The sequence below is a fragment of the Enoplosus armatus genome, chromosome 6 (genome assembly GCF_043641665.1).
Source record: "Enoplosus armatus isolate fEnoArm2 chromosome 6, fEnoArm2.hap1, whole genome shotgun sequence".
NCBI classification, from domain to species: domain Eukaryota; kingdom Metazoa; phylum Chordata; class Actinopteri; order Centrarchiformes; family Enoplosidae; genus Enoplosus; species Enoplosus armatus.
This window is the reverse complement of record NC_092185.1, coordinates 23,461,557-23,487,957: the sequence shown is the minus strand read 5'-3', so window position 1 is coordinate 23,487,957 and position 26,401 is coordinate 23,461,557. Positions and strand designations below refer to the sequence as shown.

The 26,401-nt window shown below is 45.1% G+C and overlaps 1 protein-coding gene across 1 annotated transcript in view; it reads right to left on the bottom strand.

The window, feature by feature from the left end:
* Positions 1–26,401, bottom strand: part of spon1b (spondin 1b) — an 81,271-nt gene that overhangs the window by 32,225 nt on the left and 22,645 nt on the right. Inside the window, exons 4-6 of the mRNA XM_070907165.1 lie at positions 21,442–21,515; positions 20,376–20,498; positions 19,659–19,807 (exon numbers count right to left, since the gene is read on the bottom strand). Of these exons, the coding sequence (XP_070763266.1) occupies positions 19,659–19,807; positions 20,376–20,498; positions 21,442–21,515 (346 nt within the window). The remainder of the gene's footprint in view (positions 1–19,658; positions 19,808–20,375; positions 20,499–21,441; positions 21,516–26,401) is intronic.

Sequence of the window (26,401 nt, the reverse complement as noted above, 5' to 3'; positions counted from 1 at the left end):
TTTCTATGTCCTGTTCTGTGTAATGCAGAGCCTGTGGTGACTGTGATTTCCTGCCGTAATAATAATAATAATAATATATTAATATTATTAATAATAATAAACAGTTTACACCCATATATTTACACAGTGTAATGTATATAAGCCTCATGGCTGTGGTGCATTATGCTTTACTGTTGAATAACTACACGGTGTGGATTATGCATTATCATTCCGTGTCTTTTAAGAAACAGATGTTTACATGCATGTGTGTGTGGTACGCCAGGAGTACTTGCATTAAGGTGGGCAGGTGTCTCTGGCATCTTTCACATGGAACCCAACAATCGATTTATCAATCCAGTGAGGACTGACAAAAGACAACATTAACAAAGGTGTGGTCCAAATTTGACACCACTCTGTGCTGCAACGATCAGTCCCTTGGCAAAAACATCACTCGAATTATCGGCTCACTCTGGACTCTAATGATAATCACCGGTTGTACGTGGGGATAGTCAGAGCTGCAGACTTCATCTGAGGCCGCCATCGGGCCTGTGAAAAGAAGCATCGGGAAATCCGGTATTGCAGTGGTCTCCAATCAAACCAGTCAGCCGGGGTCTATCTTAGACACCAAATCAGGGACTGATTTACACCCAGGACACCAGGTTACTGCAGCTGGCCTGCTGGTGTGGGATAGAAAACTAACTAGCAACAGATCAGAGTCTACAATTCAGAGCATGGTACACAGTGCAAGACCAAAAAAACCCCCCAAAAAACTGAAAAAAAGCAATTTATGTGAGCAACATGTGTCAAGTGGAAAGACATCGGGGAAGGAGGGAGGGAAGGAGGGAGGGAGGGAGGGAGGGAGGGAGTAAAGGCGAGTAAGGTCACAAAGTTGGAAAAAGAAAAGAGCAGCAAAGAAAAACAAAACGCACAAGTGAGTACTGGTGTCAGTGGTGAGGGAGAAGGGAGCGGGGTCGGGGGGGGAGCATGAGAAGTAGACTTCTGTGGAGAGGAGAGTGGAGAAAAAGGCAGGGGGAGGGTCAGAGTGGGAGTGAAAGTCCAGTAATTGCTTTGACCTTGAGCTGAGCCGAGGTGTAACTCAGTCAAAGTGAGCGATGGATTCCATGCCCTCGGCGGCATCGCGGGAATGAAGTCGCCGCTCGCAGGGATTTTTGTTTATGACCACTTGGAAAAAAAAAAAACACGGAGGGAGGACGAGACTGGCTGAAAGGGAGCCTGGGCGGGCGGCTTTCACCACCGCCTGGGGGAACTGTTAAATAGAAAAGGTGGACTGGAGGGGCACGCTCAAAGGCCAGAGGAACAAGAGTGGCTGCAGTAGAAATATCTGTAACAGGACTGGGGCAGATGGGAGTGTGTTTATGACCACTGATAGAGTGAACACTGGAAGAGGACGTGGAGAGAGAAGCATTCACACTGCTTCTCTTTGTACCCTCCTCTTCATGTTGCAGCGGCTCCGGAGTTTTCCAGCAAAGAATACATTAACAGGTTTTTCCTGCTCATTAAACTTTCATAAGGCTTACAGCAGCTACGGGAAAATATGTCATATTCTGAAATAGCTTGCACCATGTAACCCACTGTATGAAAAATGATCTTTTACGAGCCTTGATTTCTTTTTTTTTCTTCTTTTTTTTCATGCTGTTTAGGCCCCCCAAGCATGTCACATATTCAGTGGTAGAGGAAGTGTTCACACTTTCATTTTTGCTGAGAAATCAGTGCGTTTCCTCTTGACCAAAAAGAAGAAATTTAAGTTGAATTTCTTTTTGGTAGCAACTGACAATGTCAGTATGGGGAAGTTAATTGGTGTGATTGATATCTGAGTGGGTGGGTGCTAAAGATAGTTCATAATATTACTTCAATGCCAAGGCTACACAGTTGGTGTACCTGGTGGGGACGATGTTGTTAGCCGTGACTTCGTCCCATCTGGTGATTCGAGCGCTGCCCATATTAGAACGTATGGAGTGCTGAGGTTCCAGGACTCCACAACGTAAAAATACTGCATTCAAAATGTTAATTAAAAGTGCACACGCGTTATCAGCAATACGTACTTCAAGTATCAAAAGTAAAAGTGGTCACTATGCAGCAGAATGGTTTCTGTCACTGTTCACTGGTATCATACTGCCTCCGAACGCTTAGGGACCCTGAAGGCCCCAGGTCAACCGTACGACCATTTCATTTACCTATTATGTAAAGTAAAGGCCAATCTCAACTGAAATGAAAAGGGCTGTAATGTGACTTCTGCATTATTGCCTAATCCTGAGGCCTTGTGTCAATATCTAGTTTTACTATTAGTTTTAGTTATTTATTATTTAATATTTAAGTTCTCAATAATATGCTTTACATTGTGTATATTTTTAAATACATTTTTTATTCATTGAAATTATCAGCAAACTAACTTGGGGCCCACTGCTTACTTTAGCCCCGGGGCCCTCTGGCAGGGTGAATCTGGTCCTGACCGTAGAGTGCATCACATTGTATGATCTCATCACTGGTTTCATGTGTAAAATCTTAATCTACAAAGTAGCTATTAACCATATATACATACATATAAATGTAGTGGAGTAAAAAGTCTCTGAAATGTAATGGGAGTAGCAGTATATACTAGCATAAAATGGTTAGTAAAGTATATCTTAGTTTGATGATTTATGACCACGCTTGTGAGCCTTATGAGCACTCCGCCAAAATCTCTGCACTGACCCCCACTGAAAACCATCTACATGTTTCTAAAAACAGCCACAGAAAACTTGATTAAACTGATGGAAATAGAGTTACGCTGTACTCTAATGGACAGCTTCAACTTCTACTTGAGTTCTGTGTGGTCATCCCCCCTCCACGTCTCCCCACGGTAATTATCTTGTCACGAGGCTGGATTGGCGCAAAATATAACCGGCTTCGCATCCCCTAATGAAGAGGGACGTGGACTGGTGTCAAGCTGCTGTCACGCACTAAATGCCAACCCACATGTCAGCGCTGACACAGGCACTGGGGTTGAGATGGGGGCCCTGATTACGCCTTATCATCCAATATCCGCCTGAAAAGTGTTAAACAACGATAGAGTGACAAGGATAACACGGTGCAGAGGAATCCAAGGAGGGAATGAAGGGAGAAAGAGAGGACAGCAGGGACAAAGGGCAGCATGGAGAGATAATGACAAAGTGTGTGTGTGTGTGTGTGTGTGTGTGTGTGTGTGTGTGTGTAGGGGGCGAAAAAGAAGTAAACAAAATCCAATTTTGTGTGTTCTGAGACTGAATTTGGTGCAGGCAAGCAAATACCACTCATGTCAGCTCCAGGTGTGTTTGTTTGATGGCTTCGCTTCATGCAGCGTGCAGCAGGGGCAATTGGTGGTTAAATGGTCGGCCTGTAGCCACGCTGGCTCTGTGGCTCTGTGGATGTCAGTCGGTATGGTATGTCAACAACTGGCGAATGAATTGCCGTGAAATTTAGAACAGACGTTCATGGTCCACAGAGGATGAGGCCTACTGACTTCTCTCCTCTTCCTCTCGCGCCACCATGAGGTTGACATTGCCTCAACGACTATTGGATGGATTGCCATGAAGACAGATACCCATGATCCCCGGACGATGAATCCTGGTGACTTTGTTGGTCCCCTGACTTCATCGAGCGCCACCACGTGCCAGCTGACAAATGGCACAGTAGCATGCTAACACGCTAAGCTGTTACCATTGTAACATCAGTAATGTTAGCATTGTCATTGTGACCATGTTAGGCTTATGGGAGAAGTTTGCCTTCAGGCCTTTCTGGCAGAAAGGCTAAAGGCTTTCTGGCAGCATGTGTCACTTCTGTGCCTGAGAAACGGGCACAAACGTTAGTAGCAAATCTGGCCTTCAGTCTTGTTGTACAACTCTGCAAAGAAAGCAAACCAGTCGTAGGTGAGGGTGCACACAGGGCATTGAACAAGGCTGTAAGAACATATTCACATGTTGCGCTGAGTAGCCCACACACACACACACACACACACGCACAGCAGCAATCGAGGCAATATGCAGCTCTTCATAATGTCCATTTGGAGTTTATCTTTGAACCAAGTAAAGAATGAGGAGAGACGGTTGAAATAATGATGTAAACTGGCGGGGTTGGTTTAAAAGAGAAAAAAAAAAAGGAAATGAGGGAGGCTGGAAGAAAGGGGCGAAGAAACCAAGGGAGGAGTGGAGGGAGGAAAGATGGAGAAGGAAAGCATCAGGGAAGGAAGGGAAGGAGTGACACCAAAAAGGGGGGAACGAAAGAGAGGAGAAAGGTGTGGGAAGCAAGGTAAGGGAGGAACGAGCAGATGGGTTCGTTTCAGAGGGAAGTATAGAGAACGAGAATGAAATGTATCAAAGAAAGGAGGTGTGTATGTGACAAACAATGCACTGTTTACCATATGTCACGCCGCTGATGTGTTGGGGATTAAAGCTTCGGTCCACATGAAAGAAGCAGCCTCATTATAAAGCTCCCAGCATATCACTACCAGGTAGGCATGTGAAGCTAACACGCTACTGTGCGTCCCCTATTTACTGTCAGTCATCTGCGCATTTCTGTTTGCAACTAACTAAAGGAGAACTGATCTTACCATCTCATGCAAAAGCCCACACGCCCAAACACACCCCCCTTTCTGATCAAAACTTAATCTTTCCTCTCAACTCTAATGAGATGCAATGGAAAAGAATAACTAGGATGGAAATCTGTGGCGGGAGGCGCAGTAATAGCGTCAAGAAAAAAAGAATCTTTTCATTACTTTGAAACTGGAATACAGACTCGGATCTGGCCCGAGGGCAGCAGCTTGGGAGATAATTGGGGATTCATGATGTGATTGTGATTATTGATGAGAGAGGAAAGGGGCTGGTTGGCCGCTGTTAATCCTGACCCGCCTCCAACAGAGCCGCCGCCGACACAAACAACAGGTGTGGGATCTTGCATCTTAGTGTTCATCCAGGGCTTTTAATGAATAGAAATTCCTAATTAGGAGAGGATGGAGAGACACACACACACACACACACACACACACACAGACGCTGTAGCTTCAAACATATAAAGTGGCAGCTGGAGAAGTGCAGTAGTGTTCCCTGTGGAACACAAACACTGAGCGATATGTTGGATTAACAAAGGGGGGGGGCGAAGGTATGCAGCCACTTCTCTACACCTTCCAATAGGATCAGTATGTGCTGTGGAAAATATAGATAACAACTTTCAGAAGTGGAGCGGACACAGAACAATCTCAACACGAGGTCCATTTAGGAGCTTTTCTGGAGCTTTGGACTGTGTTATTCAGTCATTTCGGAACTGCAGGTGTTTCAATTTACACTGAACACTTTAAGGACTCGGAGAAAAGTTGAGACTGAAAGTTCCTTCTTGACTAAACAGTTTGACCATATGCTATTTCCTGCATTTATGTCAATCAAGCATCTGTCCCATTACGATGAAATTGGGGATTGTGCTTTCCATCAGGGCTGAAACTGACGAGTGACCTGACCATGGCCGTGCCTGCGCGCACTTGGAGGTCGCGGTCCGATGAAGCCAGCCAGCGTCACCCCCCCCCGAGTGGAAAGTATGCCCCGTGTCCTTTCGGGCGTTAACACGAGGTTCTGCTTTAGGTTTACACTCCTGTCAAAGAGGATTGCGGTCAGTTCATCATCGCACCAGCGACTTCTCTAAAATCCAGTGCCCTTTCGTCTCCCACTCTCTCGTCTTCAACTTTCTCCCTTTTCCCTTTTCAGACAGGCTTAGGCCAAATCCCCTCTATACCACCCTTTCCTCCGAAAAAAAAAAATTAAAAAAAAAACCCTGACAGAGAAGCAAAATGACCAAACAAAATAAAACAAAGTAAGACATGCCAAGGACAAGACAGGCCCAGCGGTGCCAGCCAGCCTAACAAAGTGTCTCGCTACAGCCTCAATCTCCTCCATTGATTTGCTGACAGGGGATCTTTTAGCCCTGAGTAAAAACCATTCATTCTGGCCACCACTTTCTGTCAGCGCCGTGCATTTTGAAACACCTTATTAAACATTTACGACTGGGCAAGAGTTATTACAACCACAATTCTATTAATCTAATTCATCACTTATACACCACTGGCTTATCCATTTGGCTGCTGCCGTCACATTATCTTTACAGACAGGCTTTCGTTGTGGCACACCCATTTACAAGATCAGTGGGATCATATATATATTAAAAAAAAAGGCACGACGCGCAATATTTGATGGCAGATAATTCAACACACAGTTGAAGTGTCACGCAAGGCATTAAGGAATTAAAATGTGGGAAGAAGTCGCGGAAGGAAAGGCAATTCAGAGCCGGCCGCCGTCTCCACAGTAAAGAGGAGATGATACAACAGCGGGTTGTGAAAGCACAAACGTCCCTCTGAGCGTTGAGCTTAAATGAGGTCCCACAACAAAGTGAAGCGTTGAAGCCTTTCAACATTAGATGAAAGAAAGACAGAGGCACGGGATGCACTGTGAGAGATGTCGCCATTCTGTCCAACACCAGGATGTGATCGAGTTGAAAACCCTCACTGTTACCAATAACCAATACCAATAAAAAGTAATCTGTCTAAGGAATAAATACATTTGTCCCAGATAGTTTTAGGATTCTGCACTACAAGTCACGCTGGAAGCTCCACATGGCAGTAAGAGGAAACTGATAACTAACAAGTCTGTCCCTGGGTGTTGATGTCCATAAACTGCACATTAATGTCTGCCAACCTAGCTGATGTGTGCTGCTTTATACCAAAGGGGATGAAGGAGAGAAATATGTCATGTCGATGAGTCCAGCTGTCTCTGGAGTGCTGCTCACTGCTGTTTTTACAACAGTTTGCATTTGAACTTTTCAAGTTTCAGGTTTTTGTTTCTTCCTCTGGGGGCAGAAGCGTCCGCACCAGACCCCAGCAGAAAAAAAGCATCCATGCTTGCATCTCTGTGAGGCCGCACTTGGGCACAGCGCTGCTTTGAGGATATTTTAGGATGTTTACGCGCTGAAAATGAGCACTTAACAGGAGAAGTGCAGCTGAATCTGATGGAATGTCGATATTTGCTCCCAAAAAATGAAAAGCGAAATTGGAATTTTGACCTGATGATGAAAAGTTAAAAGGATCAACAAAGTTATTAAAATCCATCCTGAGAGGAATTAGCATGACATCGGCAGACCGATTTGCAAACGCAAATTAGGCCGGAGCCTCTCTTCGGGTTCCAAAGGGCGTCATCAACGGGCGCCGGCCAAAATGCCTCGGCGTAGCAGTAGGCTGCTCTGCTAGGCAGCTAGTTCCGACGTCCAATTCATATGGCTTCTCGTTCAGCATGATCCACAGACGTTTGGCATGACATGATTCAGGAGCCAACACTTCCCATTGATTCTTAACTGTAATTTCTTTCTCAGCAAAAGGAAAAACCTGTTTATTCCTTAAGGGCGGCTTCCTTCATTAAGGTGGGTCTATAAATCTGTAATTGTGATTCCTCACTCTTTTCATTGCACAGCAGGAAGCCTCCCAACCTCACCTGCCCTGCCCATGCTCACCTGTGTGCATCACATTTGCTTTGTTCATGTCACAGAAATGAATGGCATCTTTGCCCCTAACGTTTCCATCGGAGACGCAATCAAATGCCCTATGATGGCAAAGAAATTGGAATTGATGTTTGCACTGTCAACTACGCTGATCTCATAAAGGTCTTCCATTTGACATTCGTTCAAAAGTCAAACGCCTTCAGCAACGAACAGCGTTAATGGGGGCAAGAATGACGTACTGTTTACATAAAGACCAGTAGAAGGCCAGTGCGAGAAGGACAGCGGCCAAATACTTCCGGGTTTTTTTTTTGTAAAAGAAAAATAAAAACCTTTTCTGCTTGAGAGAGAAGCCACACGAGGGAGAGTGCACCCCGTGGTCATCACTGTAAACCTACACATTTCTGCTTCTAATTAATCATTAAGGCCATGTGGCGTTTGTGTTTGTGGCGATTTGCGTGCGCACATCAAAAAAAAGTAGTCGTTATGCAGAATGGGTCATTGTTATTGTAATTGTTATATTATTGATTCATTAGAGTGCGCACCACTTTGAGGAAGCAGCTGGTAAAGGTAATTTGAACTACTTTATATTCTGCTGGGGAGTTTAATCTACAATAGTACATCATTATTTATTAGTTGACTACATTTTGTTTTAGTAATCTGAAGCATCTAATAAATGCAGTGGAGTAAAAAGTACAATATTTGCCTCTGAAATGCAGCTGAGTAGACGTGTAAAGAAGCAGAAAATGTTTATTTTCCCGAACCAATCCCGAGAGACTGAAGCCTGAATCCTGACAACGCTTGACAACAGCGCCCATTGGCTAATCATTAGTGCCCCCGCCCCCGTCCCATGCGCTCATTGGATTGATCGCTTTTCAAGCGAGAAACTGCTTCTGGCCTGGCATCGTGACATGAAACATCGGTCAACTCGGCGGAGTGGGCGGATTCAAAGGTCTGGACCCGGGCACCTAAAAATGAAAGATTTAACACAAAACGCCTGCTAATGTTGGGATGTTTCACACGTCTTGTGTCGAACGTTTCTCACCGTGAACTTCAGCTGTTTCTCAAACTGCTTTTTTGACATTTTTCACTCAAGCTGAGACGTTCTGGACGAGTTTGTTCCCTTTCCATTGATTGCATGTGTTACAGCCACAGAGACGGGGCGCGGGGAAATCTGAGCTAAAACCTTACTGGTAATAAAATATCAGAGATGCAGTCATTAAATGGTACTAGAAGGCTGAGGTGCAGAGCGCAAATGAAATAAAATCATCTTTCAAACTATGAAGGATGTAACTCAGCTGCCACTGTCTTCATCCTCCGCTTCATTCGTCCGGTTGTCTCCCTCCTGAAACTCTCAGCCAATTAGAGTTAGCTGTGAGACACTGTCCGTCTGTCAGCCGCCAAAAGCTTTCCAAAATCCCCCCCGGACAGACTCTGTGAGCGGGATGTGTGTATCTGTGTGTGTGTGTGTGTGTCCCATTGTCATCAGCTGCTCCCTGACTTAACTACCTCTCACTCTTTCACAGCGCGAACTCCAGATAGCGCTACATAATACTACTCCCACGCGTGCACAAATCACAAAGATACACACAGAGGAAAAAGACACGCGTGCACGCACGCACACACACACACACACACACACACACACACACAAAGCCAGTGCCGGGGCTGAGCTGTCTCTCATTTTCTACCCACCTCTCGCTCTCGGAGACAAGTGAAGTTAAGTCCAAATATAGTGCGGCTGACAACAACACCCTTCGTTGCAACCTGCTGTATGACCGAGCTTGACAAACACTGTCAAATCACCCCGAGGCCCGACAAAGTGCACGAGCAGCACATGCATGCTGTTGAAAGGCCTAAAATGTGCGAAATAAAACGTGTGAAGCATGTAAATAAACAAGCAGAGCCTTCCGTCTTCCATCGAGCAGCAGCAGAGTTGGCGTCAAAAGGGTAACATATTCCATTTGCTTTTTTAGCGATGATATGTATCTGATTAACGGGAAGATGCCTTGAGGCGGGGAGGAAGCGCGAGGCGCCATGTTCGTGTAAGGCGGCAGCGTGAATTCATCAAGACGCCTCCGGCCAATAGATGGGAGTCACTGTGTGATGGATAACAGGCACGCTACGAAAATAAAATGATTGGCCGTGTTTCCAGCAGCGTGGCATTACTGAGGGAGGTTTGACAGGCTGCCTATCAGCTGTTCCCCAAAGGCGCAATGTGATGTGACACGGACGCCTCGTACCCACAACAAACAATTATGTCCACCTGTGAGTGTTTTCATTGTAGGGATAAAAATGGTATTGTATTACTGCAACACGACAGTCAGAACCGGCAGAGATGTTTACGTGTGCAGTTGACCTGTTTTTCATGACAAAAGCAGATAATATTTCCGTCATGATTCAGGCCCTCTGGGGGGTAGTTAGAGCTCCACTTTCAAGGATCTCGAACACGGACGTAGCTTTAAGTCCGGCTACATGCTGGCTGGGCATCCGGCCCAATGGCATTCACGGTGCATCTGCACGACAAACTGTAGCATCAGCGTGCCAAAGGTAGAGAAGCAAATAGTTTTACCTTAAATGAATGCTCGGAGGGCTTTCTGAACCTTATAAGCGTGGAAGAAGCGGCGTCACCCCTGTTATATCTGGGTAGGGGAGGGGATGGCTTACACACAATAAGGTCATGCCTGGACTCACGATATTCACTCGCGGTCTCAACCATCCTGTCTGTTCTTGTAAAGCCATGCTCATTTAAAAAGGAAATACATGAACCATGAAGTGTATTCACGTGTCGATGTAAGATGATGTGCATGCACTTGTCCCTGCGGTCACCCTATGTGTTTAACAGGAACACATGCATAAAATCATTTAACACCGTTAACCCTCCCCCTCCCTCCTTCCACTGGTTTGTCTTGTCTGAGCGACAGCCACGTCCTTGTGCTGTCACGGAGAGTCCAGGATAAATTCTGGGGGAATGGGGAAAGGCGATTTCTCTGCCACGCCTGTTGCACTGATAAGCAGCATGTAGCATTTCACCACCCGCCCGTAGTTTAGCTAACTTTAGTTAAATGTATAGACTTTTAATGTATAGCATTCACAATCCCTTTCCGTTTCCATTCACAGTAATTAGCATGTTGAAGTGTTAAAAAAAAAAAACGGCACCTCTGTATATCCTCATGTCAAATAAGTAGAAGATTTAAAACCGCTTTTATTGTACGCATGGATTTAAGGAACAGCGGCAGAAAATGCAAGGACTTCCACTCTGAGCGTGAAATGCAGATAGAGAGGCAGAGAGGGAGCTGACTACTTCTCCCCTTCAACACGTCGAGCGGCGACGCTGGCTAACCGCCAAGAGAATCTCCCCGCCGAGGCATTTTGAGCAGCGCCACGAAAACATTTCTCTCCAGTAGAGTGCAGACGCGGTGACGGCTTGACAAAACATCTCGGAGTGCAGCGGCGGTTTGTGAACACGCACACGGAGATGCACTCGGAGGAAGAGAAAGTGAATCACTTCAGCATTACTTCCTTCGCTCTTAATCTGACAGGTGTCAGCCATGAGAGAGGAAGGGGAGGGAGCCTTTGGAGCGCCTTGTGTTTTCTCTCTCTATTCAGTGGTGCGATCCGGACTTCCACGAGAGGCAATAAAGACGTTGGGAGTATTGTGTGTGTGCGTGTGTGTGTGTGTGTGTGTGTGTGTGCCAGTCCACCTTTCTGTCTATCTATGGCACGATTGCAGCAATTTCCTGTGAAGTGTTTTGAGCAGGAAGATGAAAGTGAAGGATAGTTCTCTTGCTCCTCTTCTCCCACCCTGCCCGCTGTCCTTCATCTCACCCTCCATCCGTCTCTGACAATCTGTCTGAAATAAGGCCTTTGAAAACAGAGGGGGGAAGAATGAAAACACCATGAGAGGAAAAGAGAGAGAAGGAATGAGACAGAGAGAGAGTATGAGAGGCAGAAAAATGAGACAAGAAAAGAGAAAAGCTGACGTTTCCAGTATTCGTGAAGTTCAGTTAGTCAGTGAGGTGTTTGGAGAAAATGGGATGGAAGAGAAAGGAAGGTTGGATGGAAGTAAGAAAGGAATAAAATTGCAGGGGGGGGGGGGGTAATGTTAGCTAACGTTACCAGTACTTGGAGGGAGACACTTAACAGATTTATGGACTAAATTCATGGCAGAGGAAGGAAGGCTGGAATAAAACATGAAAGGAAGAACGGCAAGAGGGAACAGAAAGAAACGACACATGGGGAAACGACAAAGAAGCAAGCTGCAAAACAAGTAAGACAGGAACAAAATTCGAAGACATCGACAAAGAGCGTCGATAACATCCCACAACTAATGACTTTCATCACATCTGTGGAGAAGACGGTTGTGTAAGCCAAGGCGCCTCAGGCCAACCGTCGAGACCCGCAGATGCAGCTCCCGCCGTGACCGATCTCTCCGGGCACAGAGAAGGTCACCGTGACACATTTCACATTCCTAACAGTCAAACTTTCTGTCAAACGGAGTCTTTGTAATGGAAAGGGGTGTCACTTTGTACAGAGGAAAGACGAGCTGCAGCTGTCCCCCGGAGAGCCCGGATGGGCACTCGCCCAGGGCAATTTATGGCCAGGCCTGAGGCTCGGGGCAAACGTTTGGAGTGAAAACCTGCGGCTGTGTGTCCACCTGCCTTTAAAGGGAAAAGGCGAGCGACTGAGTGCTCCCCGCAGTGATAAAAGCTGAGCCGGCTTTCAAAAACATGTTAAGCTTCCGCACAAAGGAGTCGCGCGTCGAATGGCTTTTTCGCAACAGCTGTAGCCATGACAGGAAAGCGCCCCGGAGCGCCCGCGGAGGGAAGGGGAACCCGATTGACAAATCCTTTTTGGGGGTGAGCGAGCGTGCGCCAGCTCGGCAGACCTTGAGCTTTTAGATGCAGAAACCGCCACGGAGAGCAGAGAGTTGCATTAACTTCATTAAAATGTCATCGACTAGGCCTGTGATCACACTTCTCCCGTCGATGCGGGCGGCTCGTTGGACAACAGCTCTTGACATTTCGCTGTCTGATCTGGGTGTGATCACACCTGGCTGAGAGCATGTGGCATTTCACAGGGAGTAATAATTAGGTAGCTACTGATTCTTTTTTTTTTTTTGTCCTGTGTCACTGCGCGGTGGCATTAAAAGGGTCGAGGATTTACTCCCTGGCCGGCAGCTCTTCAAATTTTACAACCTCCACTCTAGTGATTGTTTTACACTCTCGGCTGCATGTGACATTTCCAAGCAATCAAAAATTAGATGTGCAGTGTAATTTTGTCTCTTGAGTAAGGGACTGGTGACATTAAAAAAAGACACTTTTAGTTCCTCTGGACAAAGGGACACAAATCTGTCTTCTGTTCTTAACCTACTGACACCGGTAGCTCCCTTCAGCTCAGGCAACTTTCCTTGGCTTAATAAAGGCTAGAAGTGTGTGTGTGTGAGTGTGTGTGTGTGAGTGTGTGTGTGTGTGTGTGTGTGTGTGCGGTGAGTATTTTTAAAAATGAGAAATGTCACAAGGCAGCACGTGCCGTGTGAAAACAATACATCACGAGGCTTTCTATAAACAGATCAGTTAGAGGAGTTATTTGTGGAAGCATGGATCAAACACGCTCACTGGGCCTCACGAAGAACCCGTACACACAGATTCGTTCGTCGGTGGCGCTTACAAGGCATTTAAGGGGAAGCAGTCCCATTCACCCGTTTTCTTGTACTAAGAATTGTTGTGTTTAGAGAGTTCCAGGCCAGCGGAAACACCGATTTTACACATCCATGTCTGTCTACATGCGTAGTCGGACTGGCTATCTGGAGCACTGGGAGTTTTCCCCCGTGGGCCGCTTGACAATGGAGGGGCGATGCAACGCAGCCTACATATTTTTAAATAACGCCGGCCCCGGCTTAAATGATTACAACCAAGTGCTGGATAGCATCCGGCCCACTGCGGTTGGGTATTACATCTGTCGGCCTCTCTCTCTCTCTCTCTCTCTCTCTCTCTCTCTCTCTCTCTCAGCCAATTACTTTTGGTCCAGTCCATTCTAACGTCACCTGGGGCCCCCTCCCCTTCCTGGGATAAACTGTGGAGTGGAGCGAGATGGACAAACAAAAAGAGGAAAGACAAACGTAAAGGTTGTAGCGTGTTGAGGAGGATGACGATGAACCATTCTAAATCGCTCACAGAGAACTGATGAACTCTCCCAAACCTCTTGTTCACATGACCTCCAGGTCCCTAAACATGGCCTGCCAGGCGTCAGGGCTGACATTAACGGGAAGTTAAATGACAATTGCCCAATTTACAACAGGTTGTGCATGGCAACGCTGACCCTTTAAAGGGCCAGTAACCCAGGCTCAGGGTGAGCCCTGGACTTCATCAAGAACTCATACAGGGAACAAAGGAACTGACTAATTTTGCTGGTAACCCATCCCCACCTTACTCTGAGGGGACGTGAGATGCCAAATCACATCCCCTCAGAGTGCATGTGTGTCTGTGCATGGGGGGGGGGGGGGGTTGCCTGTCACACCTCCCCTTCTCATTCCTCTCAGGGGGAGACGACGGAGAGAGCAAAGACACAATGCTGGGAATGGTCGTGCCTGACCATTTGCCGATGCGGGTGGGCCCAGGAGATAGCTGCCCGCCCGGGAACCAAGCACCAACCTCCGGGTCTGAAAAGTGGAGCCAATGCGGAAGTGCCTCAGTCCTGCATTCTTTCCCGAGCCACACGCAACGTGCCGAGGGCCGGTGTCCCTACAACTTTGAAAGCAAGGACTTTCTGAAAGAAGCCTGCTCAACATCTGTGTTCTCCCACACCATAATTTAGAACTGAGGAAGCTGTTGGTGTGCCAAGATAATCATTCACTCATTGCATTTATTCATGGTTGCACTTATTAATTCATTTGGATGTTTAGCAGTTATAGTTGTGTCTGTAGTTGGTAGTTTAATAAATCCTTAATTTATGTGGATTGTGTGCATGGAGGATTACGGTCACTGTACAGTCAAGAGCTCAGTTGCAACCTTTAGACTGAGAGTGAATGAATGAATTAGTTATCTTCTTCCCTTTTTCAGGAGTGGTGCCCTGAGGTGAACTTAATGTGAGTTCAATTCTGTCATTTAGCGTGAATATTGATTATTTATGATGGCCAAAATTGGGTGTCATCCCTCTATTTCGTTTTGTACCCCTTTGTATTTCGGCTTATGCTACATGTTTTGCTCGCGCTGCTTTAATTAAGCAGTATCACGACCACGAGGTGGTGCAGAGAAGCTGAGAAAGAAGAGGTTGAAGCCGAGGCGGATGCAGCCAAATGTTTTAAAATATCAAATTATCCATTTGGCGCCGTTACCAGTCAATCAGTGTAGACCATTAGCTTAATGAAGGAACAAAACCTACTATTATATATGAACAAACTAACATTATATAATTCATATATTAAAACTATACTAACATTTTCTTTCATGTTGCAATATACTAATTACTCATCCATGTTGAGGATAGCAGACAGATGTAGACTGAGCCAGAGCCAGGATAGTGGCCTGGTTATAGGTGGCTGAGCTGCTACAGAAGTATTACTTCTTTCACTGGTCGGATGCTTCTGGAGATTCTTGCCACCATCTATTTCACTAAAGTTATCGTTCTGAATATTGTTCAGTAATCTTGTTTGCACAAAATGTGCCGTGGGGTCGTGTGGGTGGTGGTGTGAGTCAAACGGTCCAGGGCCATTTTTCATTCCCAGTCCGTCCGTCCCTGTTCGGGACTCTGCGGGTCTTGGGGAGTACTATGTACTATACTAGTACTGCATATGTGAAAAAGCTTGTATAAAGCCTTTTGTTGATCCAGAGGGAGCTGCACGAAATCTGCCTCAAGTGATGTCAGCGTCGGTTGGGGTTGAAGTTTGAAAGTGGGGGGGGGGGGGGGTCTCTCCAAAAGGGGGGGGGTCTCTCCAAAAGGTACACCAGCACCTCTGAAGCTTAGTATTTGCGATATTTATTTGTGTTAAATACATATTTTTTGTCGATAAAACTCTCAATTTGGGGCCATCAATCATGCTAATGATCAAATATCACCTATTGGTGTACAGGTCAGTTGAAACCGAGTTCATACGAGTGTAGCTCTCAGCATGCAGCTCCATTTGTCTGTGAAGGATGTGCGCCTTATTCTGACAGCTTCAGTGAACCGACAAAAGCACTTTAGGATCTTGGCACGTTTGAACCTGTTGCTGAATGCTGCTAAGCCAATGGTGCCAGTATTTAGAGAGATCCGTTTTCAGAAAGGAGTCCGAGCTGTCAGCTGGTGCGCAGCGATGTGCTGTGTGAGCTGATATGAACCGATATGTGCCTGAAGCCTTTCAGAATGAGCTTTATCACGCATATTTTCCACAGCCTCATGCATGTCGGGCCCTGTCCAGTGGGGCTTTGTGCTCGCACGCTTCCCGGGGAGAATTTGATGGACGTTGAAGTGAAGCTCAACTTAGACAAACAAGCAGGAGACGATAGATTTAGGTCATGATTTTTGCAAAGCAATGCATGCAGCAGCAATTCAACAAACACCTGAACTTTGACTGCGGTTCTTGCTAGGTTTACACTAGTAAGACGGAGCGGGCTGTTGTGTCAACATCTATTCAACGTCTAAATATTTGCCTGCAGGAAAAAAAACCCTGTGTGGAGTTTGTGATTGGTTATTAAATTCTGCCTCGTGACTTCCATAACAACATGACGTCCTGCTGCAGTGTGCTGCAGCGCTGACAAGTTTGAAGAGGCACCTCTCTGACAGAGATGTTCTGGCTTGTACTCACATCATCACAAGTGAGAGCTCTCGGGTCTCGTCTTCCCTGCCTGTCTGTCTGCGTCTCTGTCTGCCCGTCTTGTGCCGGGCTTAGGCCTGTGTTAGTTAGGGGAGCGCAGGTCGGCGCTGGGATGGAGAGGTTGGTCTTAAGGCTTTGTCCACACATCACCACAGCTGATTGCTCCTCTGGATGGTTGGGATTCTCGACTAAGACAGGGATTACTGACCCATGTCGGCTTCCCACCTTTACAGCAGCCACTTCGATGTTCTCCCAGTCTGAACTTATACGCCCCGGAGAATTGAAAAGAAGTGTGTGTGTGTGTGTGTGTGTGTGTGTGTGTGTTGCTTGCTTGCTTGAAAATATTTCAACATCTCTTTCAACAACCAAAGAAAACTGTTGTATGTGCAAGGTAAAGAGTGCGCATGAGGACACACACAAGCACAGGAATGACCAAAAAATAAAGTGTTATCAGTCATTCTAGTATGCCAATGAATACATGAATCATTTATTTACATTTATGTGAATAATCACCTGAGAATCAGGTACTTTGCACTTTGTATTCTTTACAAATTAAACAGACAAAAAGATATGTGTTACTTAGTGAGCTTTAGAGGTGCTGGTAAGGAGATTTTGTTAGCGAGGCTAGCTGTCTCCCTGTTTCCAGTCCTTATGAGAAGCTACGCTAAGTGGCTGCTGGCTGTAGATTCATATTTAACGCACTGATATGAAAGTAGCAAGTGCAAGTCATCACAGTAAGGTAATGACAAAAAATGTACAGAGTTATATTGTACAATATGGGTTCATGCAGTTATGCAAGGTACACCAGCATATATTGTACATATAAAGAATACTCAATATATTTATAAATAAATATATGTTTTGCATTTTTATAGTAGGTAGATCATTTTGACTTGGTCATTTTATAAGTAGCTCGCATGCTGAAAAAGTGTGTGCACCCCTGATGTAGAACTATTCCTTTTAACGATGTTAAAACAACAATTGTTACTCTACACTAAAAAGCTACGCTGCTATCAGCTGGAGAGGACATTGATTTTCACAATTTTTCTGCCAGTACAGTGATTACAGCACATCGGCACAGCGCAAGAAATATTAGTCATTTTGATGATCGAAGGATATTGGTTTCACCCAATCCAGCTTCTTAAATGTCATGTTTTGCAGATGATTTGCTGTTTTATGTCATTTCAAATTTAGCTTTGCACTGTTGGTCAGACAAAACTAGAAATTGAAATGGGGCGCTGGGAACTGGGAAAACTACTTTTAGACATTAAAATGTCTCAACATAAAAACGTTGTTGTATCCCACATTGTATCGATTAATCAGTTAATCAAAAACCTGTGATAAGCCATCCTTGCAGCTTATCAGAGAGGATCCGGACCGATTCTTGACTATATTCTTGACTCCCTGGAGAAGCAGCAGCAGTATTAATATGTCTAATGTTTTATAGTGGCAAATCTTTTAAATTTTAGTATACATGACCCATTATTTTACTTTTTTATATTTTTTAGACTAGTAAAAAAAAAAGCAGGGACACTAAACACATCCTCTGATGTATATTTTGTCATGTGAATAGGACACAAAACCGTATTGAGTCACGTTTAAAAATAGGTTTTAAAACTCCCTGTTACAAAGTCCAACAACTCAATGGCTGACATTCCTGTGTACAGTGTACAATCGAGCTGTTTCATTCGACAGCTCAACAGCCAACATTCCAGTCTACAGTACACAATCAAGCCATCTCATTCCGCTATGAAACAGGCTGAAGTTTCCATTGTGCCAGGGTAGTTATTAGCCCCAGAGATAGACAGAGCCAGCCAAGAGAGGAGTTAGGGCTGTCCGTCAGCCTCTAATGTCTCCACACAACAGCCCAAACCTAAACTGACAGGCACACACCACACTGACAGCACACTAACAACACACTATTGTTCCCCCGCAAATGGCCAGGACACACCTTTCAGTGTCCAGAGAGAGAGAGGCTGAAAGTGGACGCACGGAGACGGCCACATGCTGTGGGCCTCGGTTGAACCAGCATAGAGGAGGGACATACATGCAACATATAGAATAGGGCTGGTCCATATTCCAGTTTATATAAGTTTATACGGTGATGCTAATATACTGTGTATAGTAATATAGTAAATTTTCCGGAAATCCTTTGAGAAACTGATTATAGACCAAACAACCAGAATGTCTGTGTTTGGGAAAGTTAAACCCCTGACAAATAAGCACTGATGCAAAAATCCTAAGGATCCTATATTGCCGTTAAGCAGTCCCACTCACTGTTATGCAACACTGTGGCCTAATACAACCAGAGATATAAACACTAATTTCCATATTTTGAGTCGGTACAGATGGTCGCTCAGTAACCACAGGGTTGGTGGGTCGATCCCCACATCCGATCCTGTCCACATATCTAAGTGTCTTTGAGCAAGACGCTAAACCCCAGAGCTCCCGAAGGCCAGGCCAGCAAAATATAAGCAGGAAGTGTGATGTCGCCATGGAGTCTCTTAGTCAGCTGTGGGCTACAACGTGAACCCAATTTTCTTTTTTAGCCTCTATTTGTTTACATTTTGTCAACCAACCAAGCTCATTCTTCCTGAACCCATTTGACTCACCTAACACACACACACACACACACACACACACGCAGACACACACCCTCAAGCACATCCCTCAGCTGTGTCCTGTCATGCACTCTTCCCTGTCTGAGCTATGTTTCAATTTCTCTACACGCACACACACTCTCGAGGAGCTGAGGCAACAGCCTGTCCTCTCGGGGTGCTATCCAGTGGATGACTTCCAAAAATATCTGATCCCCTAAAGGCACAGTTCACTCAAAACTCAGGCCTGCTGATGTTTTCCAACGGAATCTGATTATAAGCAGGATCCAGCAGCACGCTCTGTCAACGTGCATCTGGTTTAATGAGGAGGATAATGAGCGGGCGAGAGCGGGAAGACGCCCCGTGTAGCCACGTAAACGCTTTGCCCGGTGTGGAAATGAGAATTTCACTGTATTGCACATTCATCAGCTGCCATTTTGACAGAGCAAAGTTTGTGCGTGTGTGTGTGTGAGAGTCATTTCATATTCTTATTGCCTCAGCCTGTCATTAACCTCTCAGTATGTTGTAATAGCCCCTGATATATGGCAGGGGGGCATGAGTACATATAATGATGATACTGTATCTACCCTCTGTATGCACTGAAGAAAGTTGTAGCCTGAGCAGGATTGCAGTTCTTGGATTTCCTCGTTTTTTCTTTTGATGCATCCCATTTTTTTGCCACTAGCACTTGGGTTTAGTCCAACATGAGGGCCAGACATGAAACAGGAAATAGTGCTGTTGCATCAAAGATTGAGTGTCAGAGAGCCCGCTGTGGCTCCTACCTTCTGTCGGATCTCTTCCTCCATCTTGATGGGGGAGCCAAACTCGGCGACCTGGCGGACGCCCTCGCTGGCGTAGCCTCCGTACTCCCACAGCACGTAGCCTCTGGAGTGAGACGCACCAATAAGAGCCGACCAGTGGTTGGCCCGTCCTGGTGGACAGGAGCAGGAGAGACGAAGGCATTTAGGTGTGAGCGGTTTTAACTCTGATAAGTCAGTCGAGACTGAATGAGTAGCTAGACGGCTGCCTGACCGTCCGTTATCAGTGTTCTCAGTTAAGGATGATAAACTGCATTGGGCTATTTCTTGGCTGGGTGCAGTAACTTAAGTGTCGTTTCAGCGAGACCAGATAAATAGGCCAATAAATAGTCCCCGTTTTGTTTTTTTTGTGCATACTAAAGAAAGGAGATACAACGTGTTTATTAGTTAGCTTCGGACAGAACCAGGCTAGCATTTTCCCCCGTTTCCAGTTGTTAGGCCGAGCTAAGCTAACCGGCTGCTAGCTGTAGCTTCGCGCTGACAAGAAAGCGAATAAGCGCGTTTCCCAAAATTCTGCTACGTTGATCTGATCCACGCTTGTCACCGTTTGAGTGGCCATTTCCCTGTCAGAATTTGTTTTTTCAGTAGTATGACTTTTCATGCATATCTACAGTGCGTTCTCGGCTTGGCGAATGTGCACAGTGTGCGTGCATTAGTGCGCGCCCCGTGGCCTGAACTCACTTGGGTAGTCTTTGGGGTGTATTTTCTCTGACCAGTTGCCGTAGAAGGTGAGTCTGTACTTGGCTGTTCCGCAGGCGCAGCACTCCATGGCGGGAGCTTCGGTGGCGTCACCGAACACTCGCTCTGCAGGGAAACGGGACGTGAACAAGAGAAAACACACAAACACACACTCATATGTGAAGATGTTCGGGTAGACAAGATGCGCAAGCCCAATAAATGAGAGAAAACACAATTCAGGGCTTTGACACAAATGCACACCTGCATAGATTATCAGATGAATGACTACAATTTGGAACCAGTCAGAATGTCACAAAATGACATCGCTGGAATAAAATGGTATTTAAATGATGCATTAGACTTGACGCAGACTCATAAATATTCAAATATTGGCCTCGACCAATGTTTTGCAAAGATAGGTCAAGGGGAGTACTTGAATATTTATGAGTCATAAAAATTATTCGAAAGAAATTCTCACTTGACATCTTAGTTATAGCAAGATGAGTAAGCACACTGAAAACAGGGGGGGGGGGGGGCTTGATTGACTTGCAATAGCCTGGAAAATGAGAATTTTGGTGAGGAGAAAACGATTTTTACGAAAGTAAAATTCACCTGAGATTAGGTTTGAAAAGCCATTTGTCTGGGCTCCGGTTTTTATTGTACACTGTCTCATGAGAGTTTAGTGTTTATATGGGGAGCGGACAGCTTTCCAAATCTGGCCTGGCATTTTTTTCTCTGCGGGGGAAACCACAGGTAAACACGAACGGCGTGGAAGATACAAAGGAATATTCAAATTCCACACGGACTCCCAGGAGATCCGCGATTCGTTGTCCTCACAGTCCCTCCCTCCCTCCCCCCCCCCCCCCCCCCCCCCCCCGCTGCCTCTGATGTGGGTGTCATATATTTTTTTAAACACAGTATGAAAGGCTGGGAGCTGTTCTGCCTCCAAAAGAGGGGGAAAAAAAACGACAGATAGAGCAAGGGATAATGGCACCATGATGAGCGGTCAAGGATGAAAAGAAGAGCAGCCAACGAGGGAGAGGAGGAGGTGATGGGCAGCTGTCATTACCTTTCTCACACAGTCGAATGGTGAGAGAGCCTTCATCCTGGAAATAAATGATTCTCTTCTGGACAATGCTGGCCCTGGAGAGACAGAGACGGCGGGGGGGGGGGGGGGATTATGGGAGAATAGGGAGAGAAAGTTGGATAGTAAGAGGTGTGCGAAACGGTGCATTAGATGGATAATACTGTAGTGTTTTTTTCTTTTCAATATCTGATCCATGTAATCCTCAGCGAGAGGGGAAGGTAATGGGTTCCCTGATGTTTCATAGTGGACACGGAGTGCACATCTTTTCACGGAAACAGCGCTGTGCTCTCCGGACCTCATGACACAATCACACTGCTGCAGTATGAAACGTAACCCGAGCAATCTTGCCCACGGACGTGAAGAAGAGGGAGGGAGCTGGAATTACAGCTGGAAGGGGGACTATAGATCTTTAAACAGGCTGCGGACAGAGGCGAATTCTAACTTATGAGCTAACGTTGGCGGAAAATGAAACTGCCCCAGTGAAAATAGGTTGTTCTACCAATACCAGTTACTTTCCACCTCAGTAAAAATGAAATGCCTTTCTCGTGCTGCGCAGATGGAGCTGTAAAAGCTTGTGTGATGCCACCCCTACGGAAGGTGACAAGAAAAAAACCTCAGAAGAAACAATAAGATCTGGTGGCCTTGCAACCCTTTTACAATACGTTTGCAATAGTTTTACATTCCATCGCAAGAGAGTTGCATTCTCTCCCGGTGCGTTTACGTTCCCTTACAAATAGTTTGCGCCTACATTTATCTCAGATCAAATACTTCCTTTCACTGCCGTTCTGTCATAAACAGTTGGATGAACATATCACTTCACATAAATTGTCAACAATCCAAAAACAACATCGAAAGCGAGCAACTTCTAACAGTTTGTCTGGTGGAAATCTTGGTGTTGTTCTTTTTCTAAAAAAGGTTCTTACATTTTTTTTTATCTTGGCATCCAAAATTGGACCTAAGCCCATGAATGCATCATTTCTACATTAGCCCAATAATAAAAAGAATTCATTGAACTACTCAAATTTATAGAACTACGGTGTTTGACCTGTTTGAACTTTGCTATCAAACCACCTACGAGAGAAAAAAAAAAAACACTCCTAACTTTTAAAGCTCCTCGTTGTTTCTTATTACACCGACACACCATGCCAAAGATATTCCTTTTCATATTTACGTTCTGACATAACCTCATGGCATTGAAGCTGGTTGTGCAATTGTTGGTTTTGACACATGTGGACTAACTGCCCTGCGATATATGATCAACTGCAGCAAAACAAAACAAAAAAAAAAAAAGAAAGAAAAGGATCTTCAGAAGACTGTGCAGACTCTTAACTGGGTAATATGTGCAAGACAGTGACAACCACAACGCAGAACTACCTGTTCCGTCCAAGGCGTCCATTCACTGATACAGACTTTAAATAGTTTATTATGACAAGAATATAATGGGGAAGTGTAGTTGTACTGCTGACTACATCACAGGCTTACTTTTATTTTAATTAACTACCAGTTAAATACATATACTACTATTCATGTGTATGTATGTGTATATTAATATGTATATAATCCTGTATTCCCCTTTGTTTTTTTTCCCCAGTGGACACCAGGAAGAGGAGCTGTTGTGGTCATGACAGAACATAAGTGAACACAGACTCCAGGCCTGAATCGGACTCGCACTGGCAGCGCAGGCAGGTGACTGACAGGCAGGAGTACATGCAAAGCAGAAAAGCTTGTATAAAAGCATCCTCGTGACAAAAAAAAGCCGCGTATATACGCAGATGTCGGTGCGACGGAGAGCCACTTTAAGAGGGTTATGAAGGTTCTGGGACCCTCCCCGAGTTTGAGAAGCGAGTCTAAATGAAGACATATCACTAAAACTAGATCATTTCCACATTTCCCACATCATTTTCATCTTTCCACTGGTGGCCAGAAAGACTGAAGACAGACTTAGAAATAGAAGGAGAATCAACGCAGCCATATATCTCATTAATATAGGCCATAATTAATGGCCTGTGTCCAAATTACATTCATTCGGAATTGTTTTCTTTAGTAGAAGTAAAGTTTGCGGACAGCAGACAACACAACTGGGACTGTTGCAAAGCCCAGATTGATGAGGAGGGACAATCAAGCCTCACAGTCAGAACGCCTAAAATTGCTTGGGAAAATGCCACAGTAAAACATAATTGTATTCCATAAATTGAAATACTTAACAGTTATAGAACTACTGTTTTTTCTAAAAGCAGTCTTCAGGTCTTCAGAGTGGACACACCAAAAAGCGGGAACGTGAAAGCGAGTGTGGAGACAGAGGAGAGACCGGCGACATTAAGTAGGAGTTATCGCTTATATTGCTCCTATAAATCTTACACAGACTGAATGGTGCAATATACCCTGCAACATGGGTTGACTGCTTGGGCATGAAATTGAAAAACAAAAGTGAAATATACAGACTATTATTGAGCCGCCCCTTGATAGTTTTTAAGTAAATTCTGTAATGGTTTCAATAAGGCCGGTGGTCATAGGTTTATTTATCAAAGAAATTCATCAATAAATCTGATCGTTTGGAAAGTTTTTGCATCTTTTCATACCGACAGTTACAGCTACCGCCTGTCTTTCTTTCAGGCATCTCTTCACCAGGCGTATCTGTTCAATCGGTGCATCAGTTTGCGAGTTTACTCGTCTCTATTTTAAATTTGTGTATGTTACAGGCCACCGCGCCTCCGAGGAGGCAGACAGTCATAGAGACTTGTGTAGGAGGAGACGAGTTCTAACGGCGTTGCTGCTTTTCCCTCCGGCCCTAAAGAGGTCATCGAGTACTTAATATGTCTTTTCCAGTAGTGTACAAGTGGAAACTTACTCCGAAATTCTGCAATTACTGTTGAGTTCCTTACTCACATTACATCCACTTAGGTAATCCGCATGCTATCACCTTTTGAAGTTGCTTATGGTGAATGTGTAAGAAAGCAATTGCTCATTCATACATGCAGCAGACACAGAGCATTCATTTATAGTTGTTTCACTGGCAATTGGATGAATTTGAGTCACTCTCCTTTTGGCTCGGTTTTTGGTCTCCATCACCTCCTGAGGGGATATGTCTCTTTAGCTGCATCACAGTCACCCACACATCCATACAGCACTTGCTATGCAAGGCTCTGACCTGCACACTGAGGGCAGGTTTGGGGTTCAGTGCAGTTACTTGGAGCCGGGATTGATCCGCCAATCCTGTGACCACTGGAGGAGCAGTTTGTTTCTTCCTTGTGCTTCAGTAAATACTAATACTAATACTTTTGTGTCCCTTATTGTATCTCTTATGATCTCTTGTATCTCTATGATACAGCGTTGAACTGTGTTAATTCAACAGCACGTTTGAGTTCAACAAGTTGTCAATCAGAAAAGACAGAGCTTTGACTCTCACAGAGAGCAGCATCTAGTCTGCAGGCTTCCCCTCACTCAGAGATTCCATCCCAGCTTTTCCCTTTTCCATTTTCCCATCTGATTGTGGGTCTCCCTTTCAGATCTGGACGCTCACATCCAGTGTAGCTTCCCTCTGGAGACGTCCTCCCTCTGTCAAATAGCACACCCGTGGAGCTGCTGTGGCTACATGCCTCTGACACTTACCTGGCGTACATGAAGGAACTAAACAACAATATGAGGAGGAGAGTACAACTTCCCCCCCGGGGATCAATAAAGTATTTCTGATTCTGAGAAGAAGAGAAAATGTGTCTTGGTGACACATGTCAATCTTGCTAAACCTAATATTCATGCAACAAACAATATTAATGCTTTCAAATATATGTTTTCCGACCTGCCGTACCGCTGTTGGCGGATTTTTCTTATTCCCTGTACTCCCCTGCCTCCATCTATTCAGGTTTCTCATTAATCGTACTTCAACTGGCATCTCTTGCCTCATGCATTATATATATATTCCACATCTCAGCGACATGTCTGCTGACTTCCCTTCTGTGTACCCTGGAGGCTTGGACGGCACTCCCCGCTGAATCTTCGGCATGCTGTTAGGATTCGAGCCGGGGGGGCTCTCCAGAGAGCAGCTCCAACACATACAACTGTCACACAATGACGTTTTCATTCCATGACAACATGACAAGTGCTCCTGACTGCAATAATAAACATCACGGAAGATCATCGCAGAACATCCAGTTACTGTTAACTTCTTTGTATCTTCATTTGCACGTGTGCAAATAAATGAGATGACAACAAAGCAAACAGAGACGTCAGTAGGAGTGAGCAGTAAGAGTGTTAAAAGTGCACAGAGTGGTATTGATGTTGACAACAGGGAGATTGTTAATTGATTGGCAAGGATGCAGAATTCCTCACTAATATATACAAATATGAACTCCACAAGGTGCTTCCTCTTTACCTGAATGAGAATTTGGCCAAACTGCCCACAAGAGTCTGCAGAATATGTATAAATATTAGTTTGCGGAAAACCAATTATGAATTGTATGAAAGTGTATTTAAAAAAGGTTAGTTTGGGGATTAGACGCAAAAATGCCAACATAAGCGAGTACAATATGGATATATTCAACTGTACTGAATATCAGATAATAAGACATGCCCTGTCTTATTGAGTATGATTGGCATTTTATAGCTACGGCCAAAGACATTACATTTTTGGTCACCATCTCGATATGGTTCTTCCATTGCACTCTGCACTTATTCAACTCTCCATAAACCTTGACGTTTACAGCATGATGGTCAGTACAAACCATTGAAATAGGGCTGCTTTTCAGTAAACACACAGTGCCATCTTCAAAAAGCGACTAAAACATGCCCTTTTAACACTCACATTGCAGCAGGACTTGCCAATATCCACTGCTTATTTGCTATTTAACTTGGTGAGCAGCCTATTCATTAGTTCAATGGGAAATTTTGACTTGACATCAGTGGAGAACCGTCAGGGCCCTCTAGGCCTCAGAGAGGGCCCTGCGAT